The 19,269-nt window shown below is 35.4% G+C and overlaps 1 protein-coding gene across 3 annotated transcripts in view; it reads left to right on the forward strand.

Annotated features, from left to right (window-relative positions):
• Positions 1–19,269, forward strand: part of ADK (adenosine kinase) — a 484,515-nt gene that overhangs the window by 156,050 nt on the left and 309,196 nt on the right. For all 3 annotated transcript variants that reach the window (XM_003359240.4, XM_003359241.4, XM_021072588.1), the window contains exon 4: positions 4,078–4,156. In XM_003359240.4, coding sequence (XP_003359288.1) covers positions 4,078–4,156 — 79 coding nt within the window. The remainder of the gene's footprint in view (positions 1–4,077; positions 4,157–19,269) is intronic.

The following is a 19,269-nucleotide window of genomic DNA, read 5'->3' on the forward strand; positions in this document are numbered from 1 at the left end:
TGTCCTGCCCTTGGGTAAGTCATTTATCAATTTCTTTGATTTTGAGACAGAGATAGCAGTCTCTAGATTTTTCCTCAGAGTGCTGGGCCTCCCCTCCCAAACCCCCATCCCACATGAAGGCAGTTGAAGGTTCTCCACATAACCACCCTCAGTCTCCATGGTTCCACATCCATGGATTCAGCCAACTGCGGATTGTGTAGTATGTAGGTATTTACTGAAAAAAAAAATATTGAAAAAGGAGCTAATAATATCCACCCCAGAAACTTGTAGTGAGCATTCTAAAAAATGATGATATAGATTAAGTGTTTAGAACAGTAACTTTTGGGGACTTCCCGTCGTGGCTCAGCTGTTAACGAATCTGACTAAGAACCATGAGGTTGCGGGTTTGATCCCTGTCCTTGCTCTGTGGGTTAAGGATCCGGCGTTGCCGTGAGCTGTGGTGTAGGTCGCAGATGCGGCTCAGATCCTGTGTTGCTGTTGCTGTGGCTGTGGCGTAGGCTGGCGGCTACAGCTCCGATTAGACCCCTAGCCTGGGAACCTCCATATGCCACGGGAGCCACCCTAGAAATGGCAAAAAGACTAAAATAAAATAAAATAAAGCAGTAACTTTTGATGTACAATAAGTATATAAATGTGAGCTGTGGAACCTAAACCTCCAAGGGTTCTGAGATCCCTTATATTTTAGAAAAAGTAAGTAATAATTAAACAAGTTTCTTTGTTTCAGTTATCTCAAGGCTTTTAATATGCTGATATACACACATTTCCTCCACTTATTTGGCCACGTAATTCTTTTTCTCTAGAACATCTTGCAAAGCTAATGTTCTTTTTAAACCATAACAGTCTAGCTGCTGGCCTCATGAGGCTATAGATATTCAAATTTAAGTTAAAGTTCAGTAAAATGTAAAATTTAGTTCATCATTCACACTAGTGATATTTCAAGTGTTTAGTAACCATTTGTGGCTGGCTAATGGCTATCATTCCTGGACACACGGAAACCCAACATTTCCACTATTACCAAAAAATTCTATTTCATGGTGTGGGAGATTTCGATAACAAAGTAAACAATAGATTATATACTTGGTTTACTGTTATTTTAGTATCTATAACAAATTTAGGCTCATCTCGTTCTTCCCAGTATAACTATTGGATTTTTAGTCATTGGAAGGAAGACATTAATGATGAAACAGAGAAGGCTATAACCTAAGAAAAGATTCTTGAGAACGTAAGAAAGGATTATATTGCTGTAGCAACCACAAACTGGGGTGGCTTGCAACAGAAATTGCAGAATTGCAGGGGGGTCGGGGCAGAAGTCTGAAATCAAGGTATTAGCATTGTTGAGCTCCTTCTGAAGAGCCTAAGGGAAAATCCTTCCTTGCCTCTTCCAGGTTTGAATGGTGTTGGCATTCCTTGGCTTATGGCCACATCACTCCAGTCTCTGCCCCCATCTTCATCTGGTTTTCTTCTCTCTGTCTTCTTTTTCTTCCTCCATTTTAAGAATACCTGGCATTGGATTTAGGAGTCCCACAGGTAGTTCAGGAAGAGAATCTTATCCCAAGATCCTTAATTTAATTTTATATGCAAAGACCCTTTTTTCAAATAAGTTACATTCACAGATTCTGGGGGGACCCATTTCCTTTGGAGGAATTGGCTTTTGAAAGTGGAAGGACTACAAATGAGCATAGCAATCGATCAATTTAATTTGTTCATTCACTTTCTTCTTCTCCAATCCCTAATAGCACTCTTAGCTGATGCTAGTTCAGAAAGTAATTAAAAGAGAACGTTTCCTGGAGTTCCCTGGTGGCCTAGTGGTTAAGGATCCAGTGTGGTCGCTGCTGGGGCTTGGGTCACTGCTGTGGCATGGGTTCTATTCCTGACAGAAGGAAGGAGAGAGGGAAGGAAGGAAGGAGCGAGGGAGGAAGGGGGGGAGAGAGAGAGAGAGAACATTTCCTAAACTACTATAACTACCTATCTGTCTGCATTTAGGAATGTGTACTTTGCCTTCTCTCCTGTTATTACATTAGTATGATTAGTGGTATAGGAATAATGCTGTCTGTATTTTGGGAAGGTTTGCAAATTATATTTATTGACATATCAGTGCTTTATAGATGGAATCCCAAGGCACTTAGCAATATGGAAGTAGATATAATAACTCCATTTTCCCAGTCCTGATGTAACCATCTCTGCATTTATATCTTTCTATTTTGAAATCCTGTGAAGTGTTTCATTTGAATAAAAGGATATACCTCTATATTTAAAATTTTTTAAGTTTTGAAAATACTTTCCAAGACTGAAAGCTTCCTTAAATACTCACATCTCAATCTTTGTCTACTTTGATCCTTTGTAGCATTTGCTGTGTACATTGAATACATTTTATTTGGTAACTTCGTCTTTTCTAATTTTCTCTTTTTTCATATATATTCATCTTTTTTCCTTCCAAAGTTTGTACCTACTTTAAAATTAAAATATACCCCTGTGCCCTTTGGATATTTCCCATAGCATCTAACATGTTAGAAATATGAAGTAGAGAATATGGATTTGTGGTCTCTATTATTAAATGCCATCTATTTTTTGAGGCTCATTTGAATCACTGTCCATAGCTCTTTTGCTGAGTATGTGTATAAGGGGTTTATATGGATTGTCTTGTATGGAAAGTTTTATATGTAGTGAGTGCATGTATTTTCCTGGAGAGAAGTTCTGTAGTCGTTATCAGATGCCAAAATAATGAAGAATCAAAGCTTTAGATCATCTCTCCCTGTACCTTTATTTGCAGAAACAGAAATTGTGATACCATATATCTTGCCCAAAATCATTAACAACCCAATGTAATTTCCCTATTCTTTACATTCTAGAACAATAGCTTTTATGATATCTAAAACTATTAGAACTTATTAAAATGTACATTTGTAAATATTCTAGAGTTCAGCATTTAATATAGGAAAATATGCCTTGCTTATAAACAGTAATAATTGATAAATTTTTATTTTTACCTTTAGTTTAATTGTTATTATAGTCAGTCTTTATTTATTTATTTACTTTTTAATTAAGGTATGGTTGATTTACAGTGTTGTGCAATTTCTGTTGTACAGCAGATTGACTCAGTCATACATGTATATACATTCATTTTTTATTTTACTTCCCATAGTGGTCTATCCTAGGAGATTGGATATAGTTCCCTGTGCAATACAATAAGTCCTCATTATTTATCCATTCTAAATGTAATAGTTCCCATTTACTAAGCCTGAAGTCCTAGTCCATCCCACTTCCTCACCTGTCCCCCTGGCAACCACAAGTCTGTTCTCTATGTTTGTGAGTCTGTTTCTGTTTTGTAGATAGGTTCATTTGTGCCATATTTTAGATTCTGTGTATAAATTATATGGTATTTGTCTTTCTGATTTACTTCACTTAATATGATATCTTTAGTTGCATTCATGTTGCTATAAGTGGTATTATTTCATTCTTTTTTATGCCCGAGTAGTATTCCAGTGTGTGTGTGTGTGTGTGTGTGTGTGACCATTTCTTAATCCATTCAACTGTTGATGGACATTTCTGTTGTTTCCATGTCTTGGCTGTTGTGTATAGTACTGCTATGAACATGGGGGTGCATGTATCTTTTTGAATTATAGTTTTGTTCAGATACATGCCCAGGAGTGGGATTGCTGGATCATTTGGTAGTTCTATATTTAGTTTTCTGAGTAACCTCCATACTGTTTTCCATAGTGATTGTACCAGTTTACTTTCCCACCAACAGTGTAGGAGGGTTCCCTTTTCTCCACACCCTCTCCAGCATTTGTTATTTGCAGACTTATTGATGATGGCCATTCTGACTTGTATGAGGTGATTACCTCATGTAAGCCTATGTATTTTAAATTCTTATAGTTGTACATTTATGGGAAGAATTTCTTAAGTATGGAGATTTAGCAAAGTTATTTTTTATGTAATATTTTAATTCATTTGTTCAACATAATTATATAATTCATAAATTTTCACTAATGTGATTTAATACACATAATGAGAAAAATTTGCATTTTGACAGTTGACAAATGCTAACTTAATTTTTTTAATGTGATTTTCTTTTAGGTTTGATGAACTTGTAAAAAAATTCAAAGTTGAATATCATGCTGGTGGCTCTACCCAGAATTCAATTAAAGTGGCTCAGGTTGGTTAATTGTTTTAAAGATGATAAAGAAATAGATTCAAAATGATTTTAGACTTTCGGTCATTGCACATAATTGTTCCAGTCTATATTTTGTTATATTTTGTTGCTGCAGAATATTTTTGTTGGTTTTGAATGTTTATTGTTATTTATATTTTTTTTTAGGTACTTGTTGTATTCTTCAGTTGTTTTTTTACAATTTGTCATATCTTAGTGACTTTCAGAAATTCCTTGTACTTTATCGATAGTATTCCTTTTTAAATTCTGTAAGCTGGAAGTGTTCCTTATCTGTTATTTATACTTCAACTTGGAATATAGTGTCTTTTTCTGTGCCAGACTTTTTAGTTTTCTTTTTTTTCTAGCGTAATTAAACTTGATGATTTCTGCGTTTCATGTCCTTAGAAAGGACATTCTTTTATCAAGATACTATAAGTTTTCTTGTGTTACATATAAATACTTACATCTATGTATCTTTAAAATGCATGTAATATGTATAATTCATATATCTATATCTATCTTTAGTGCCCCTTATTTTGACATAAACTCTTCAAGTCAACCAGCCTAATCTAATCTTAAGTGGAAGTGTCCGTGTTCTATGTCACCTTCCAATTATGAAGGACATTAAAAAGCTTTACAAACTTCTGGTTTTTACCTATGTGATTTGTAAACTAGCTCAAAATCCTGCTCACTGCAGTCAAGTCATAGGTCAACTCTGATGAACTCAGGTTATTTTGATTTTTTTATTGATTCATGCTTTCCTTTTGAATTTTAATTAAGGACTGGAGAAGTAGAAAATTGACAAAGGTTGAACAATTTCCCTTTTTTCTGAACTTTTATTAAATTTAGACGTACAGATTTAGACATACTTCCAAAGCTCAAATTTAATTATAGTATTAAAATATTTCAGGTTGTAAAATTTTATATGCAGTGGTCTGAAAAAGTCTTTGTATTTGTCAGTTGATTTTTTTTTTTTTTTAAACATTCTGGTGATGACTTTGTGGCCTCAGTTTAACAGAAAAAAGGCAGTTTACTTTTTGTTCTTAGATATTTGTGTTAGTCTTCTCAGGATGCATAACAAAATACTACAGGCTGGGTAGCTTAAGCAAGATGAATTTATTTTAAGCCTGGAGGCTGGTTATTCTTCAAGATCGAGGTGCTGTCAGGTTTGGTTTCTGGTGAAGCTTCCAGGAGGTATGTAGATGCTGCCTTCTCATTGTGTCCGCATGTGGGCTTTTTTCTGTTCTGAGAGAGAGAGAAAGAGAGAAGTTCTTCCTCTTATAAAAATGCCAGTTCTGTTGGATGAGGCCCCCGCCCTTAGGACCGTATTTAACTTTAATGGTCTCCTTTAAGGTCCTTCTCCAAATATAATCACCTTGTAGTTTAGGACTTCAAAATATGATTTGGACAAGGGGAGTAAGGGAACACAATTCTATCTATAACAGATGTCTTTTTTAAAGCCCCAGTCTATCAAAGCACATTCTACAACCTTTCCAGTCTTTTCTCCTTCTAGTTCTGGGAGGCTGAGCTGTCCCCTAGTAAAGTCTGTCCTTTTTTGAAGCTCTCCATCATTTTCTCTTTTAACTACTATCCTAACTACTATCAATTTCTTATCTTTCCAAAGTTTATAACATATAATTAATATCAAGGTGTTCATTGGATTTCTACCTGATATGGGTCTCATTAATAAAATAATTATTGCTTAAGCATTATATTTTTTAAAACTTAATACTTCATGTAGACTCTAACAGTGTATCCTGTTAATGGTTTATTAGTTTCTCTATTGTACAAAGAAGTAAAGAGAATTAAAGTTTTGGGTAGCTCATCCAGTATTTTAAATTTGTTATTAGTGGTATTTTTACTTTTATTTTTATTTGTTATTTTATTTTTTGTCTTTTTTTTGGGCCGCACCTGCGGCATATGGAGGTTACCAGGCTAGGGGTCAAATCGGAGCTATAACACCACAGCCATAGCAACGCAGGATCTGAGCCGCACCTGCGACCTACACCACAGCTCACGGCACCACAGGATCCTTAACCTGCTGAGTGAGCCCAGGGATCAAACCTATGTCCTCATGGATGCTAGTCAGACTCATTTCCACTGAGCCATGACGGGAATTCCATATTAGTGGTATTTTTAGAATTGAAATCTTATCCTGATTTCTAGACTATCAACCTTTCTTTTATACCATACACAGAGCTTTTCAATTCAGGTCAGCCAACATGTATTGATCTATATAATACTGTGTGCTATGTGATAGATTTATTAATAAATAAGACATGTTCCTTGTTTCCCAAATTCTTTTTTTTTTTTTTTTGTCTTTTAAGGGCTGCATCCATGGCACATGGAGGTTCTCAGGCTAGGGGTCTCATCGCCGATGTAACCCCTGGCCTATGCCACAGCCATAGCCACAGCAACGCCAGAACTGAGCTGCGTCTGTGACCTAAACCACATCTCATGGCACTGCTGGATCCTTAACCCACTGAACGAGGCCAGGGATCGAACCTGCATCCTCATGGATACTAGTCAGATTCATTTCTGCTGAGCCATGACGGAACTCCCCAAAATGCTTGGTTACTTTGTGAAACTTGCGGTTTCTCTTTTAACTACTATCCTAATTTTTCCTTTTCTTTTTTCCTTCCCTTCTTCATCATCATTTAAATTCCTACTGTGTGCCAGGTGGTTAGACGTTGGTGATGCAGGTGTTCATAATGGACTTGTATCATACTCATGAAGCTTTTATTATAAAAATATATTTGGGGATGGGGTGGAAAGAGAGAACTGCAAGCTATTAGGTACAATATCATGTTATAGGTGCAATCATCTCTACTCCTAAGAGACAAACAGATTTATAAGAACCAGAATAAAAATGCATCAGTACTGAATTATTTGATTTTTGCCAGTTTCTAGAAAGTTGAAGGCAAAACTCAATATAACACCTCTAACATGATGTTCAATTCCTAGTTGAATCACAATTCCCATTGTTCCAGTATGATTTGTATCATATATCCTAAATTTTAGGAAGTTTTAAATTTGAACTAGGAAAATTGAAAGAGATACCCATGAATAGCAGTTTTTCTTTGCCCAACTTGAACTCTTACTCCATCCCTAACATAAGACTGGTTTAGCTGTCTTCGTTCTAATAAGATTTTTCTCAAACTGTTAGTGGAACCTCTCAGAGGCTGGCAAAAGAGGCAAGGGTAATTGCTAGCTTTGTTCTAGAGGTATTGTTTTAAAAGCAGAGCACTTTTGCTTTCTATTTTGCATATTGCTTCCAAATAGAATTTAATTCTTTAAAAAATTTTACTGCCTACCACACATCCATTAGAATGGCTACTGTCACATAAATAAAAAATAACAAATGTTGGCAAGGGTACAGAAAAATCAAAGCCCTGTATACTATTGGTGGAAATATAAGATGGTGTAGCCATTGTGGAAAACAGTATGGTGGTTTTTCAAGAAATTAAAAAAGAATTACCATCTGGGAGTTCCTGTTGTGGCTCAGCGTGGTAAGAACCTGATATAGTGTCTATGAGCATGCAAGTTCGATCCCTGGCCTCGCTCAGTGGGTTAAGGATCCTGTGTTGCTGCAAGCTGTGGTGTAGATCACAGATATGGCTCAGACTGGCATTGCTGTGCCTTTGGTATAGGCCAGAACTTCCATATGCCACAGGTGTAGCCCTAAAAAGGAAAAAAAAAAAAAAAATAGCTACCATCTGATTCAGCAGTTCCACTTCTGAGTATGCTATGGATGGAAACTTTGTGAACCCCTAAATTCATACCTTAAAACTCTAACCCCCAATATGATATTTGGAGTCTTTGAGATCTTACTTGGGTAGATGAGGTCATGAAGGATTGCATCATGAGGAATTAGTGCCCTTAGAAGAAGAGATGTCAGAGACCACTCCCTCTTGTGTTCCTTCTTCCTGTCCCTCCTCCTCCCCTTAAGGGGACACAATGACAGGGTGGCCATCTATAAGCCAGGAAGAAAGTCCTCACTAGGAAAGAAATCAACTTTATCTTGATCTTGGATTTCCAGAAATCCAGAAAAAAATTCTTTTGTTGAAGCCATCCAGTCTATGATATTTTGTTACAGCAGTCTCAGCAGCCTAAAAGAGGTTACATACCCAAAAGAATTAAAATCAGAATGTTGAAGAGCTATGTGTACACCCTGTTGTTCCTAGCAGCATTATTCACAAAAGCTAAAAGATGGAAGCCACCCAAATGTCCTTCAGGAATGAATGGATAAACAAAATGTGGTATGTGCGTATAGTGGTAGATTATGAGTCCTTAAAAAAGTGAGGAAATTCGGACACATACTGCAGTGCAGATAAATCTTGAGGGTACATGCTAAGTGAAATAACCCAGTCCCAGAAGAACTAGTAATGATGGTTCCACTTACATGAGGTTCCTATATTAGTCAAATTCTTAGAGTTGGGAAATATAATGGTGATTTGTAGGGCTTGTGCGAAGGTAAAATGAGGAGTTATTGCTTATTGGGTATAGGGTTTCTGTTTTACAAAATGAAAAGAGTTGTAGAGGTGAATGGTGGTGATGGTTGTACAACAAGGTGAATGTCCTTAATGCTACTGTGCTGTATGCTTAAAAGTGATTAAAAATTTTGCATACGTCTATTTGACCACAATTAAAAAATAAGTTAAAAAGTAGATTCTAGAAATGCTTCAATAGGAGGTGATATCAACTTGATTCAAATTATGGATTTCATTTGCTTATTCAATAATCAGTGAGTCAACATACCAAGTCAAGAGCATAGGCTTGCTCCTGAGTCATTAGGAGTTCATTAGAACTGGGTTTGAGTTCAGGCTTTGTCACTTTACTGGCTGTAAAGCTACTTTTCTGGGCCTTTCATCTGTAAATATAGAGGTTAAAGCTTAACTCAGATGAAATTCATACAGGTTAATGAGATTATGAATGTTTTAAAAAACACTTTTTAAAAGAAAATTTGGAATCCCCTAGGGTTGAAGGGTTTTCCCCTGACCCTGTTTTCCTGAATTTTCTTCATCTTAATAAAATGTCAATTTACCCATTCATGGACAGAACAACCAGATTTGTGGCTCTCATTCACTTACAAATACTTATCTTAGTTTAGTCCTCAGTTGAACATCTTGTTTGGCTTTTCAGTTTCCCTAATATTTTGAGAGTGCTTTTCCGTTTTGATTGATGATCCAACTATATAATTGCCCAATTATAGTTTATGACTGGATAAACCACACAGTTTTGAAAAACATTCCTGTAGAAGTACTTTACTTTAGAAGGAGGATTTCTCAGATTTTCCTTGGCTCATTAATAGAAAGAACTGATTCCTTTGTACATAAAGACGGTATTTATGGGCATTTTCTATGTGCTAGTCATTGTCCCTCTTACTAACTGGTAACATAAACTGTGTTGTTTAAATTTTAAGTAAAATCTGATAAAATAATTAGAGCTTTAGTGTGAACAGTCCTGATGTAGTCTTACTTGAATCTAATGTGGTGGATGAGTGAGGTTAGGCTTTAAGCTATCTAAAAAGTCTAGCCAGGTACAGCCCACCAGGGAAGGTGCCGGATTTTGTTTTATGTTTGTGTGTTTGATTGGTTGGCTTTGAACCAACCGTCTTCTTATCCATTTGTGTTCTCCTTCGCCTTGGAAAACAACTGGATTGCAGTCTTCCATTTTATCTATCATTCTAGATTACTGAAAAATCAAATATTGGGCAACACATATAAGTTCAGTATAGCCACACCAACTGAATGGCCACCAGGTGCTGTGAACTGGTGATGATAAGGATTTGATCATCATCAAAGTATTCATAAGCTATTTAATTCTATATATTTTTATTTGGTCTCTATCGTGTGTAATGTGATTTTTCTGTATGTGTTTTATGTAATAGGTATTTTGAGAATAATTCAATTATTCTGTAAAGACAAGAAAAATAACAGGATAGATGAAATTCATAGATATTAAACTAGTAACTTATAAGATTGTACATAGACTGGCTGAATGGATACAAAAACAAGACCCATATATATGCTGTCTTCAAGAGACCCACTTCACTTCTAGGGACACATACAAATTGAAAGTGAGAGGATGGAAGAAAATATTTCATGCAAACGGGGATCAAAAGAAAGCTGGAGTAGCAATACTCATATCAGACAAAATACACTTTAAAATGAAGAATATTTTCAGGGACAAAGAAGGAAATTACATAATGATCAAAGGATCAATCCAAGAAAATGATAGAGCCGGGAGTGGACCAGATCTGGCTTGACATTTTATTGTACCAGAGATCCACAGGATCCGTGTCAGAGCAGCCTCGGAAACAGGGTTGAGTGCAAGCCACTGAGGGATTTTTGTTGCCTCTCCTTGGCGAGGTAACTTCAGTCTTGCCAGGGTAATCCTGGGTTGAATGTGAAAACAAGTTGTGCCTTGTTGAACCGTATGATGTCATGGTCAAGAGCGTAGACCATGGAGCCGGACCAGGTCCGAAGCCTGCTCTGAACTCTCAGTGTGACTCTGGGCAGCTCCCAGGCTTCAGTCTCCTCCTAGAAGGGAAGTAGCAGTACCTGCCTCCCCAGCTCATGGTGAGGACTGACAGCTAATACCCGCAAGGTATGGAGAAGGAGGTCTGGCACATTGAATGCATTCCACAATTATTAGCACTTCTCCTCCATCCCTCCTGTTGTTATTATTAATTATATTTCAGTGCTTTCAAATCATATTTTGCCTTTTGGAATCCTGTGAATTTTCAGTGATGGTTATTTTGGGATGAGTATAGTTATTGTGTGTAAAAATATGCTCATTCATGGCTCTGTGTTAAAAAAAAAAAAGATTGTGGCAAAACTCATAGGATGTTTTAAGTATAGATAGTAAATAAGTAAGTAGCTTGGGAAACAGGCAAAGTTGATAAGACTTGTTAAATATAAATAGCAAGTAGGTTTCTATCCGATAAGACTGCTAAAGATAGAATAAAACTGTACTGTAACAAACAAGTATTACTTCTGGATAGAAAGGGATGGAAAGACCCTATTATGATCATATACCACTGGGCTGACAGTATATATTACCTCCCACAAGACAAATCATTAGTGAAACTGTTCTCATTCTGGCTCCATATGCATATAACCCAGGAGAGGCAAATAAAGCCATGACATCAAGCTTTAGTGTCCTTGCTTTTTAAGATCTCCCAGGGACTCCTGTCTGAGGGCCTGCTTCCTCAAACTGTAGGTGAGCGAGGTTGAGAATAGGTTCTCATAACTATACCATCAGCATGAGGGAAGGCAGATGAGGTGGAAGGCAGGTGATGTTTGAACATTCAGGAGTGTTGTCCTTAGCATCCTGAGTGTTAAACTTACCCTGTCTCTTTCCTTTGCTTCTTGTTGTGTGTTTTAAATAGATAAATCTGTGACTTCAATATCTTAATTTGGTCAGAAGGCCTTTTCTGTTGTGTGCCCTCTGAGATAGATTGCTTATGTATGTACTTGGACTCTACCAGGGCTTCAAGGTAATTTCCCTACACAACAGCAGGTTTGCATCGATTTCTCCTTGTTCAGTACTTTAACAACAGTAATTCAGGAACCATAGAAAAATATGCAAGAACATCGAAGGTGAATGTTCTTCGCAAAAATCATCACCTCTGTGAAAGGATCAAATGTCATATGGACAGTAAAGGTTAACACTTGACAATGTAGAGCTCATTCTGTCAGATCTTACCGACAATCATGCTTTGATGTCAAGTGATGTGATAAATCTCTTCAACAAGGAAATGTTCCCATGAGCTGTTAGATACTTTAATTAGTTAAAACATGTTCTTGAAGATTTTAATGAAACCACAGGCACCATAAAATATTGTTATCATGTCCAACTACAGTTCTAGACTTTTCTCATCTCTGTATTTGACAGTGCAGATTTAAATTTTGGCAAATTCTTTGCAACGTCAACTTCTTAGTAATGAAAATAAAAAGATTTTATGTTTTAAATATCCTGCACACCTTGTATACAGCCCTTCTAAAAAGGGATGTGATTTGCTTGCCTGTGATTGATGTTCTCATAGTGAATGTTTTTGGTCACTTTTCAGTTTTCTTAAAATATGCAGATACACTTAAGGTGATTTCTTACTTTAAAGAAATAGACGGATAGAGCCTCTTTGGACATGTGCCTAAAACATGGCTGTAATTGTTGCTGGACTTAGAAAATAGGTCCTGCAGTATAATATTTTAAAAATGTGAGACAAGAAGGATGTCCTTGTCTAATGTAATACATTTAAGATGAGAATGGAAGGATTACAGTAAAACAAAAATTTACATGCTATTTCTCCAAAAGTGTTTGATGATATTTGAAGAGGCCATAAGGAACCTGAAAAAAAAAAGAAAAACCCTCATACAACAAACATATGACTCAGTTTTATGTAATGTGACTGCTCTATATCTCAAGAGGGGAAAAGGTTACTATCAAAGGGCAGCCAACTTATATGGAATTTTCTCAATTTCTTTACTAAAACTGCAACTTAGAATCCAACTTTGACAGCACTGTTGAAATCACTGTTGTGCTTTGGAGTGTTTTGAAATAATGTTCATTTTAGTCAGGAATAGTATATTTAATGAATCTATAAATGGAAAGGAAATGACTGAATAAACAGTTGAATATCAAAACAAGCATTTAGATTCAGGGTAGGTCAATATTTTGTAGAGGTAGAAACCAATTCTTCTATATCTAAGTACCTGCTATTACTATTAAGTAAAATCCTAAGTATTCCATGCTCAAATGCTATTGTTGGAAAGATATTTCACTTGATGGCATCATGTGGACTTAATGAGAGTAATGCCATAAGTCAAAATGAATTTTACATTTAAATATACTCAGCTTTACCACACTTTAAGAAGGTGCCCCAATAATTCTAAAAAAACACAGAATAAAAATGTTCTTTTATTTCATGGGACAAAAAGGAACATGCCATGTTATTTTTAGTAATATCTGTTTAATCCAGTTATACTTACTCTTCTTTTTAAAAATCTTATGTCTATGTGTGTTAAGAATATATAGTATGGCTTGTAAAAGTTTATCTAATAAAGAGGTAAGGAAAAGTTAAAATAAGTTGCTGTATTTAGTTAAACAAAAAACCCAATTATTATATTTTCTTATACATACTATTTAGTCCTACTTTTCATTATTGCTAACTGTCACTGTTAACTATTCCTATTATTATATTTAAAATAATAGCACTTATGTGACAGAATAATAAATAATTTAATTTCTGTGTTGGTATGCTCATGCTTCCATAACAATACATGGACTAGGTGGCATACACTTGAGAAATTAATTTTCTCACAGTTCAAGCAGACTTAGAAGTCTAATATCAAGGTGTTAACAACTTTGGTTTCTTCTGGTCCTCTCTTCTCTTGCTTCATCTTCACGTAGTTGTCCTTCTGTGCAATCCCCTTGTGTCTCCCTATGTGTTTCTATCAATACTTAGAAGAACTCAGTTCAGACTGGATTAGACCCTACCATAAATGCCTCACTTTAACTTAATTATCTCTTTTTTAAAAGTACCATTACATTCTGAGATCTTGGAGGTTAGAGCTTCAACATAGAAATTTTGGTAGGACACAATTCAGTCCCTGTTAAGTACTCATTTGTTTATATTTTTTATTTTTGGTCATGTACCATTTTGATTCCCATCTTCTTTCTTTTTCTGTATGTGTTTTAGTTATTTTCTTGGTTGTGACTTTGGGGTGGTTGTGACTTTGGGGGTGACGATTAACATCTTGGTTGTGACTTTGGGGTGACGATTCTAAACATCTGACAATGTAGTTTGAATAGTACAAACTTAGTTTCAAAAGCAGAAACACTGTGCCCCTTTACATCTCTATCCCCCCTCCTTTATATCGTTGTCACTGATTACATCTTTATATATCTTGTACTCATTAGCGTAGATTTATAATTATCATTTAATGCATTTACTTTTTAAATCTTATAGGAATAAAAGAGGAGTTGCAGACCAAAAATATGGTGATATTGGCTTTTATGTTTACCTATGTAGTTACTTCATCAGTGTTCTTCATTCCTTGTTTTGTTTTTAAGTTACTATCTAGTGTCCTTTCATTTCAGTTTGAAGGACTCTTTTTATCATTTCTTGTAGGGCACACCTACAATTAACAAACTTCTTTAGCTTTTGTGCTTATCTGGGAATGTCTTAATTTATACTTTATTCTGAAAGAATAATTTTGCTGAACTTAGAATTCTTGGTTGACAGCTCTTTTATCACTTCTGGCCTCCATGGTTTTTTATGAGAAATCAGCTTTTAATGTTATTGGGGACTCCTTATTCTTAACAGGTTGTTTCTCTCCGCTTGTAAGATTCTCTGTCTTTGGCTAGTTTAGTGAAGTCTTGGTACGAATCTCTTTGAGTTTATTCTCCTTGGAGTTCATTGAGCTTCTTGGATATGTTTGTGCATGTGTATGTGCCGGTATCAAATTTGGGAAGTTTTTGGCCATAATGTCTTTAAATGCTTTTTTCTGCTACTTCTCTCTTCTGCAATTCCCACAATTTCATATGTTGGTCTACATGATGGTTGGTTTGTTTGTTTTAATGCTTCTGTGAAAGATTTCTGCCTACTCCATTAATTTGCTCCATAATTATTTTTTATATCAATATATTGATATTTATATATATATTATACATAGCTATAGAGATATATTTTTGATATATTTGTTCCTGGGATGGCATTCTAAAATGTTGGTCATTGTATTTTAAGGCCAGTGGGCTGTTGTTTTCTGTTCTTATGCTGGGGCTACTGATTTTCATAAACCTCATGGATGCTAGTTGGGTTCGTTAACTGCTGAGCCATGACAGGAACTCCCAATGTTTGGATACTTTTTTGCTCATTGGTGATTTATGCTCTTTCCTTATTTTTTCTTTTCTTCCTTTTTTCTTTGTATTTTTAGTGCCACACCCATGGCATGTGGAGGTTCCCAGGCTAGGAATCAAATTGGACCTGTAGCTGGCCTAGGCCACAGACTCATCAACATCAGATCCGAACTGTGTCTGCGATCTACACCACAGCTCAGAGCAACACCGGACCCTTAACCTACTGAGTGAGGCCAGGGATTGAACCTGTGTCCTTGTGCATACTAGTCAAAATCATTTCCACTGAGCCAGGATGGAAGCTCCTATGCTCTTTTCTAACTCAGTGATTTTTTTTTAAGAAGCCTGATGACCATCTACACGTGGTATTTCTTTATTGTTTTAAGCTATACAAACTCATTCTTTTAAAACTTCCTACAAATTGGTTTATTGATTTTTCCAATGTTCTGATTTTGTTAAAATTTTGTCATTTTTGGATATATTCTGAACATGTAATCAAATATTTTTTTGTTTCCTGGAATATAAGGAGATTGTCATTGGTACTAATATTTATTCTCCCTATTATCCCCCAAATGTTGAGGCTATATGGATTTTTATGATACTCTATTCAGTAAGAAAGAGTAATTATTCTTGTTTTAATGGCCATCATTTTCTAAATATATTTTTTCTCTTATTTAAAGCAGAGAGCTTGGGAATAAAATAGTACTTCTTTCTTTGCTGTACTTTAAATTCAGGTGAAAACTATTAAATTTGTATATATTCCTTGCCAAATAGCCCTCTGTCCTCCATTTTTCTTCAGGAAATACAGTATGTTCTTAATTAGAAATTTTCTTCCTTAATAGTACATATAAATCCATCAGTAACAGATTGGATTCTCTTCTTCACATAAGTATTTAACTAAGTTTAGCTTCATCTCTTCTTGAATTCTTATATATTCTTATTTCTAATTCCTAACCTGGGTCCTCTAATAATTGGCTTTTCAATCTTTCTGTTTCTTATCTCTCTCCCAGTTGGATAAGCCTCCACATTTGTATTTCGAGTAAAATTGTAACCAAGTTTTCAGGTTTTTTTTTTTAAATAGAATTTTGAGAGAACTGTCTTGTGCCAGTATGTTTATGTTTTATACAGGATTGCAGCTCGGGGTGTTGGAGGGAGGTGCTTTAACTTTTTTTTTCATGCAAACATTATGTAATGAACCAGTATTTGGAATTATTTTAAAGCTTTCCCAAACTCTGTGTATATTGACTAACTAAAAATATCTTTCATTAAGTTTATATAGTAGTGTTTCAATGAATAAAAACATATTTAACCCAAAATTGTAGAGTTGATATTTTAAGAACCATGTAGCATTTCCAATTAAGTCATACTATTTAAAAATTGATATTGATGAAGATCAAGAGCCTCATCTCTTCTTCTGTAAACTGTTGTATAAAACAGTTAATTTAAGTATGAATATATATTATTCTGATTATCTCTCTTTTGACCTATTTCACCTGAAAAAACTAGTTAGAGATTAAAATGCATTTTAGTAGACATATCTCTGGGAATCTGGGAACAGTCCAGACTGCTTAGATCTAAAAAGAAGAAACGACATTGGAGTGATCAAAGAGAATTTTCCCTTCTAATGCTTTACACCTGGTGCAGTTGTAGAAACGTCAATAGCACAACTATATTTATAAATATCAGAGCAGGATGTGGCAGATGGTGATGGAACACAGAGTCTTGTCAAAGCTTTATGTCACTAAAAAGGAGATGCCTTTTAATGCCAATTTTAAGATTACCGAATAATTTTAAGTAGCTTGGGTCTTACAAAAATAGAGTTGACTATTCAAATTGTGAATTTCTCCTTGCAATTGAAAATTTTAAATATGAATTAGTACCTCCCTTCTTTAGTAATCTTTTTCTTTGTTGAATTAGGCTGTGAGAGACTTGAGTAGCTAAAATAAGTATCATTTGTTTTCTTAAATGATGTTTTTAGTGTGTTTATGACATTCTTCTAGGTTACATTCTTTACTGTAAAGCAAACTCTATGTTTTATCTCTTCTTTCCTTATCCCCTCTCCTCTTTTCTTTTTCTTCCTTTTTTCTTTCCATTATTTCATAACATAAGAGGGATTCTTTTACCAGTGTTAGTAAAATATGCTTCCAGTTTTGCTTCAGTAGTTGTAGTATGGTCTGAGGTTGTGTAGTATAAATCCAAACACACATAAGTATCCACTGCATAAGGAAAGCAAGGCTTTTACACTTTAGGTTTGAACCTTAATGTGATACATTGTCCCATGGTATGACATTAAACATGGGTACAGTTTGAGATTGTGTCTCTGATGCAAAGCAGTAAGAAAAACGACAAGCCTTATTTCATCCAGAGGATAAAATCCTTGCATTGGTTCCATTTCTTTTCATTCTATTCTGTAATTACAATTTAGGAACTATTAAAATAAATGTTTTGTGGATTAATGTATTTATTTGAACTGAAAAATAAAGTCAGACCTCTCTCTCTCTTTTTAAGGGCTGCACTCACAGCATATAGAAGTTCCCAGGAAAGGGGCTGAATTGGAGCTACAGCTGCTGGCCTATGCCACAGCCACAGCAACTCGAGATCTGAGCTATGTCTGTGACCTATGCTGCAGCTCACAGCAATGCAGGATACTTAACCACTGAGTGAGGCCAGGGATCAAACCCACGTCCTCATGGATACTAGTCAGATTTGTTGAGCCACAATGGAAATTCCAGTCAGACATCTTCTGAGGGGAAATTTTTTCATTCGTTTGGTTGGTTGGACATTGAGGATGACTTTGCCAATTAAATTAGAGTGGTCAATTATGTACTATCAACTGCCATATTTTTTAAAGATAAACTTTTCTAGAGTTTCTGTGTTCTTTGGTACTTTTGGTGATAAGATACTTGAGATAACAAAGTAAAAAACAAAATACTCTTAATTTTAGCTTAACATAGTGATTGAGGTGTAGGGGTGTGCTATGCAGTTAAGCAAAGCTGGGCAAGTATAAACTTGGGCAAGTCATGTAACCTTTTCAAGTTTTAGCTTCCTCTTCTGTAAAATAGGAATAATCATAGTACCTCTATAGGCAGATATTCTTAAAAGGATAAAATCACGGCTCTTAGATATACATGAACACATGTACACAATTTTATTTAACTCACAATTAATGAGTGAACAGATAAGAGACTGAAGGTAGTTAAAATGAGAATTCAAAGACCAGGGCTATATGTGGTCCATGAAATCAAGCTCTAAGTATTATAAAACTGACTTCGGTGGGGTGGTGGGTTTCATTTGTGTCTCTACAGGGTTGGTTTTATTTTCTGATTTTTTTTCTTAAGCACAAGAATTATTGCCGTAAGTAGCTTACGATTTATAGAATCACGAAATAGTTCAAAAATGATAATATGGTACACGCTCTATACTGGGAAAGAATAATTCTAATCCTTGTATTTTGATGATTTATATTAAGCATAACTGTTGAGTTGGTAACATACTTGCTTTCCCTTTTTAGCCTCTTGCTACAATGTATTATTTTAATATTTTTCCTTTTATTACTTTTATATTCATTGCAATATAAGTATTATGAGGGCAGGCACTTTGTTTTGTTTCCTGCTGTCTGTCCTCAGCATCTCCAACAATCTCTATCACTTACAAAAACTTCAGAGAACATATTTTGAGTGATTGAACTAATTAATAGACATTAATCCTATATGAGAAAGCTGTATTTTTCTTACTGCTTGATTCCCTGGTTTGTATTAATTTTATTTATTTTTTCACAAGCTCAAAACTTATATAACTTGTGTAATTATAAATATTTTAATCTGTTTATTGAATTTTTTCCTTTGAATGTCACACATTAGTACATTTTGAGAGCAATATACAAAGTTTATAATAAAGAGTGTAATCTTTGGAGGCAATGACTTAGATTCTCGTCCTAGTTCTTCACTTTTATACTGACCACCCTTGGGAGTTCCCACTGTGGCTCAGTGGAAACGAACCTAACTAGTATCCATGAGGATGCAGCTTCGATCCCTGGCCCCCCACTCAGTGGGTTAAGGATCCGGCATTGCCGTGAGCTCTGATGTAAGTTACAGACATGGCTCTGATCTGGTGTTGCTATGGCTGTGGCATAGGCTAGCAGCTATAGCTTTGATTCAACCCCTAGCCTAGGAACTTACATATGTCACACCGTGGCCCTAAAAAGAAAGAAGAAAAAATTATACTGACTAGCCTTAAACTCTATGAGGAATAGTTTCTCC

This window comes from Sus scrofa, chromosome 14 (assembly GCF_000003025.6).
Source record: "Sus scrofa isolate TJ Tabasco breed Duroc chromosome 14, Sscrofa11.1, whole genome shotgun sequence".
In the NCBI taxonomy this organism is placed as follows: domain Eukaryota; kingdom Metazoa; phylum Chordata; class Mammalia; order Artiodactyla; family Suidae; genus Sus; species Sus scrofa.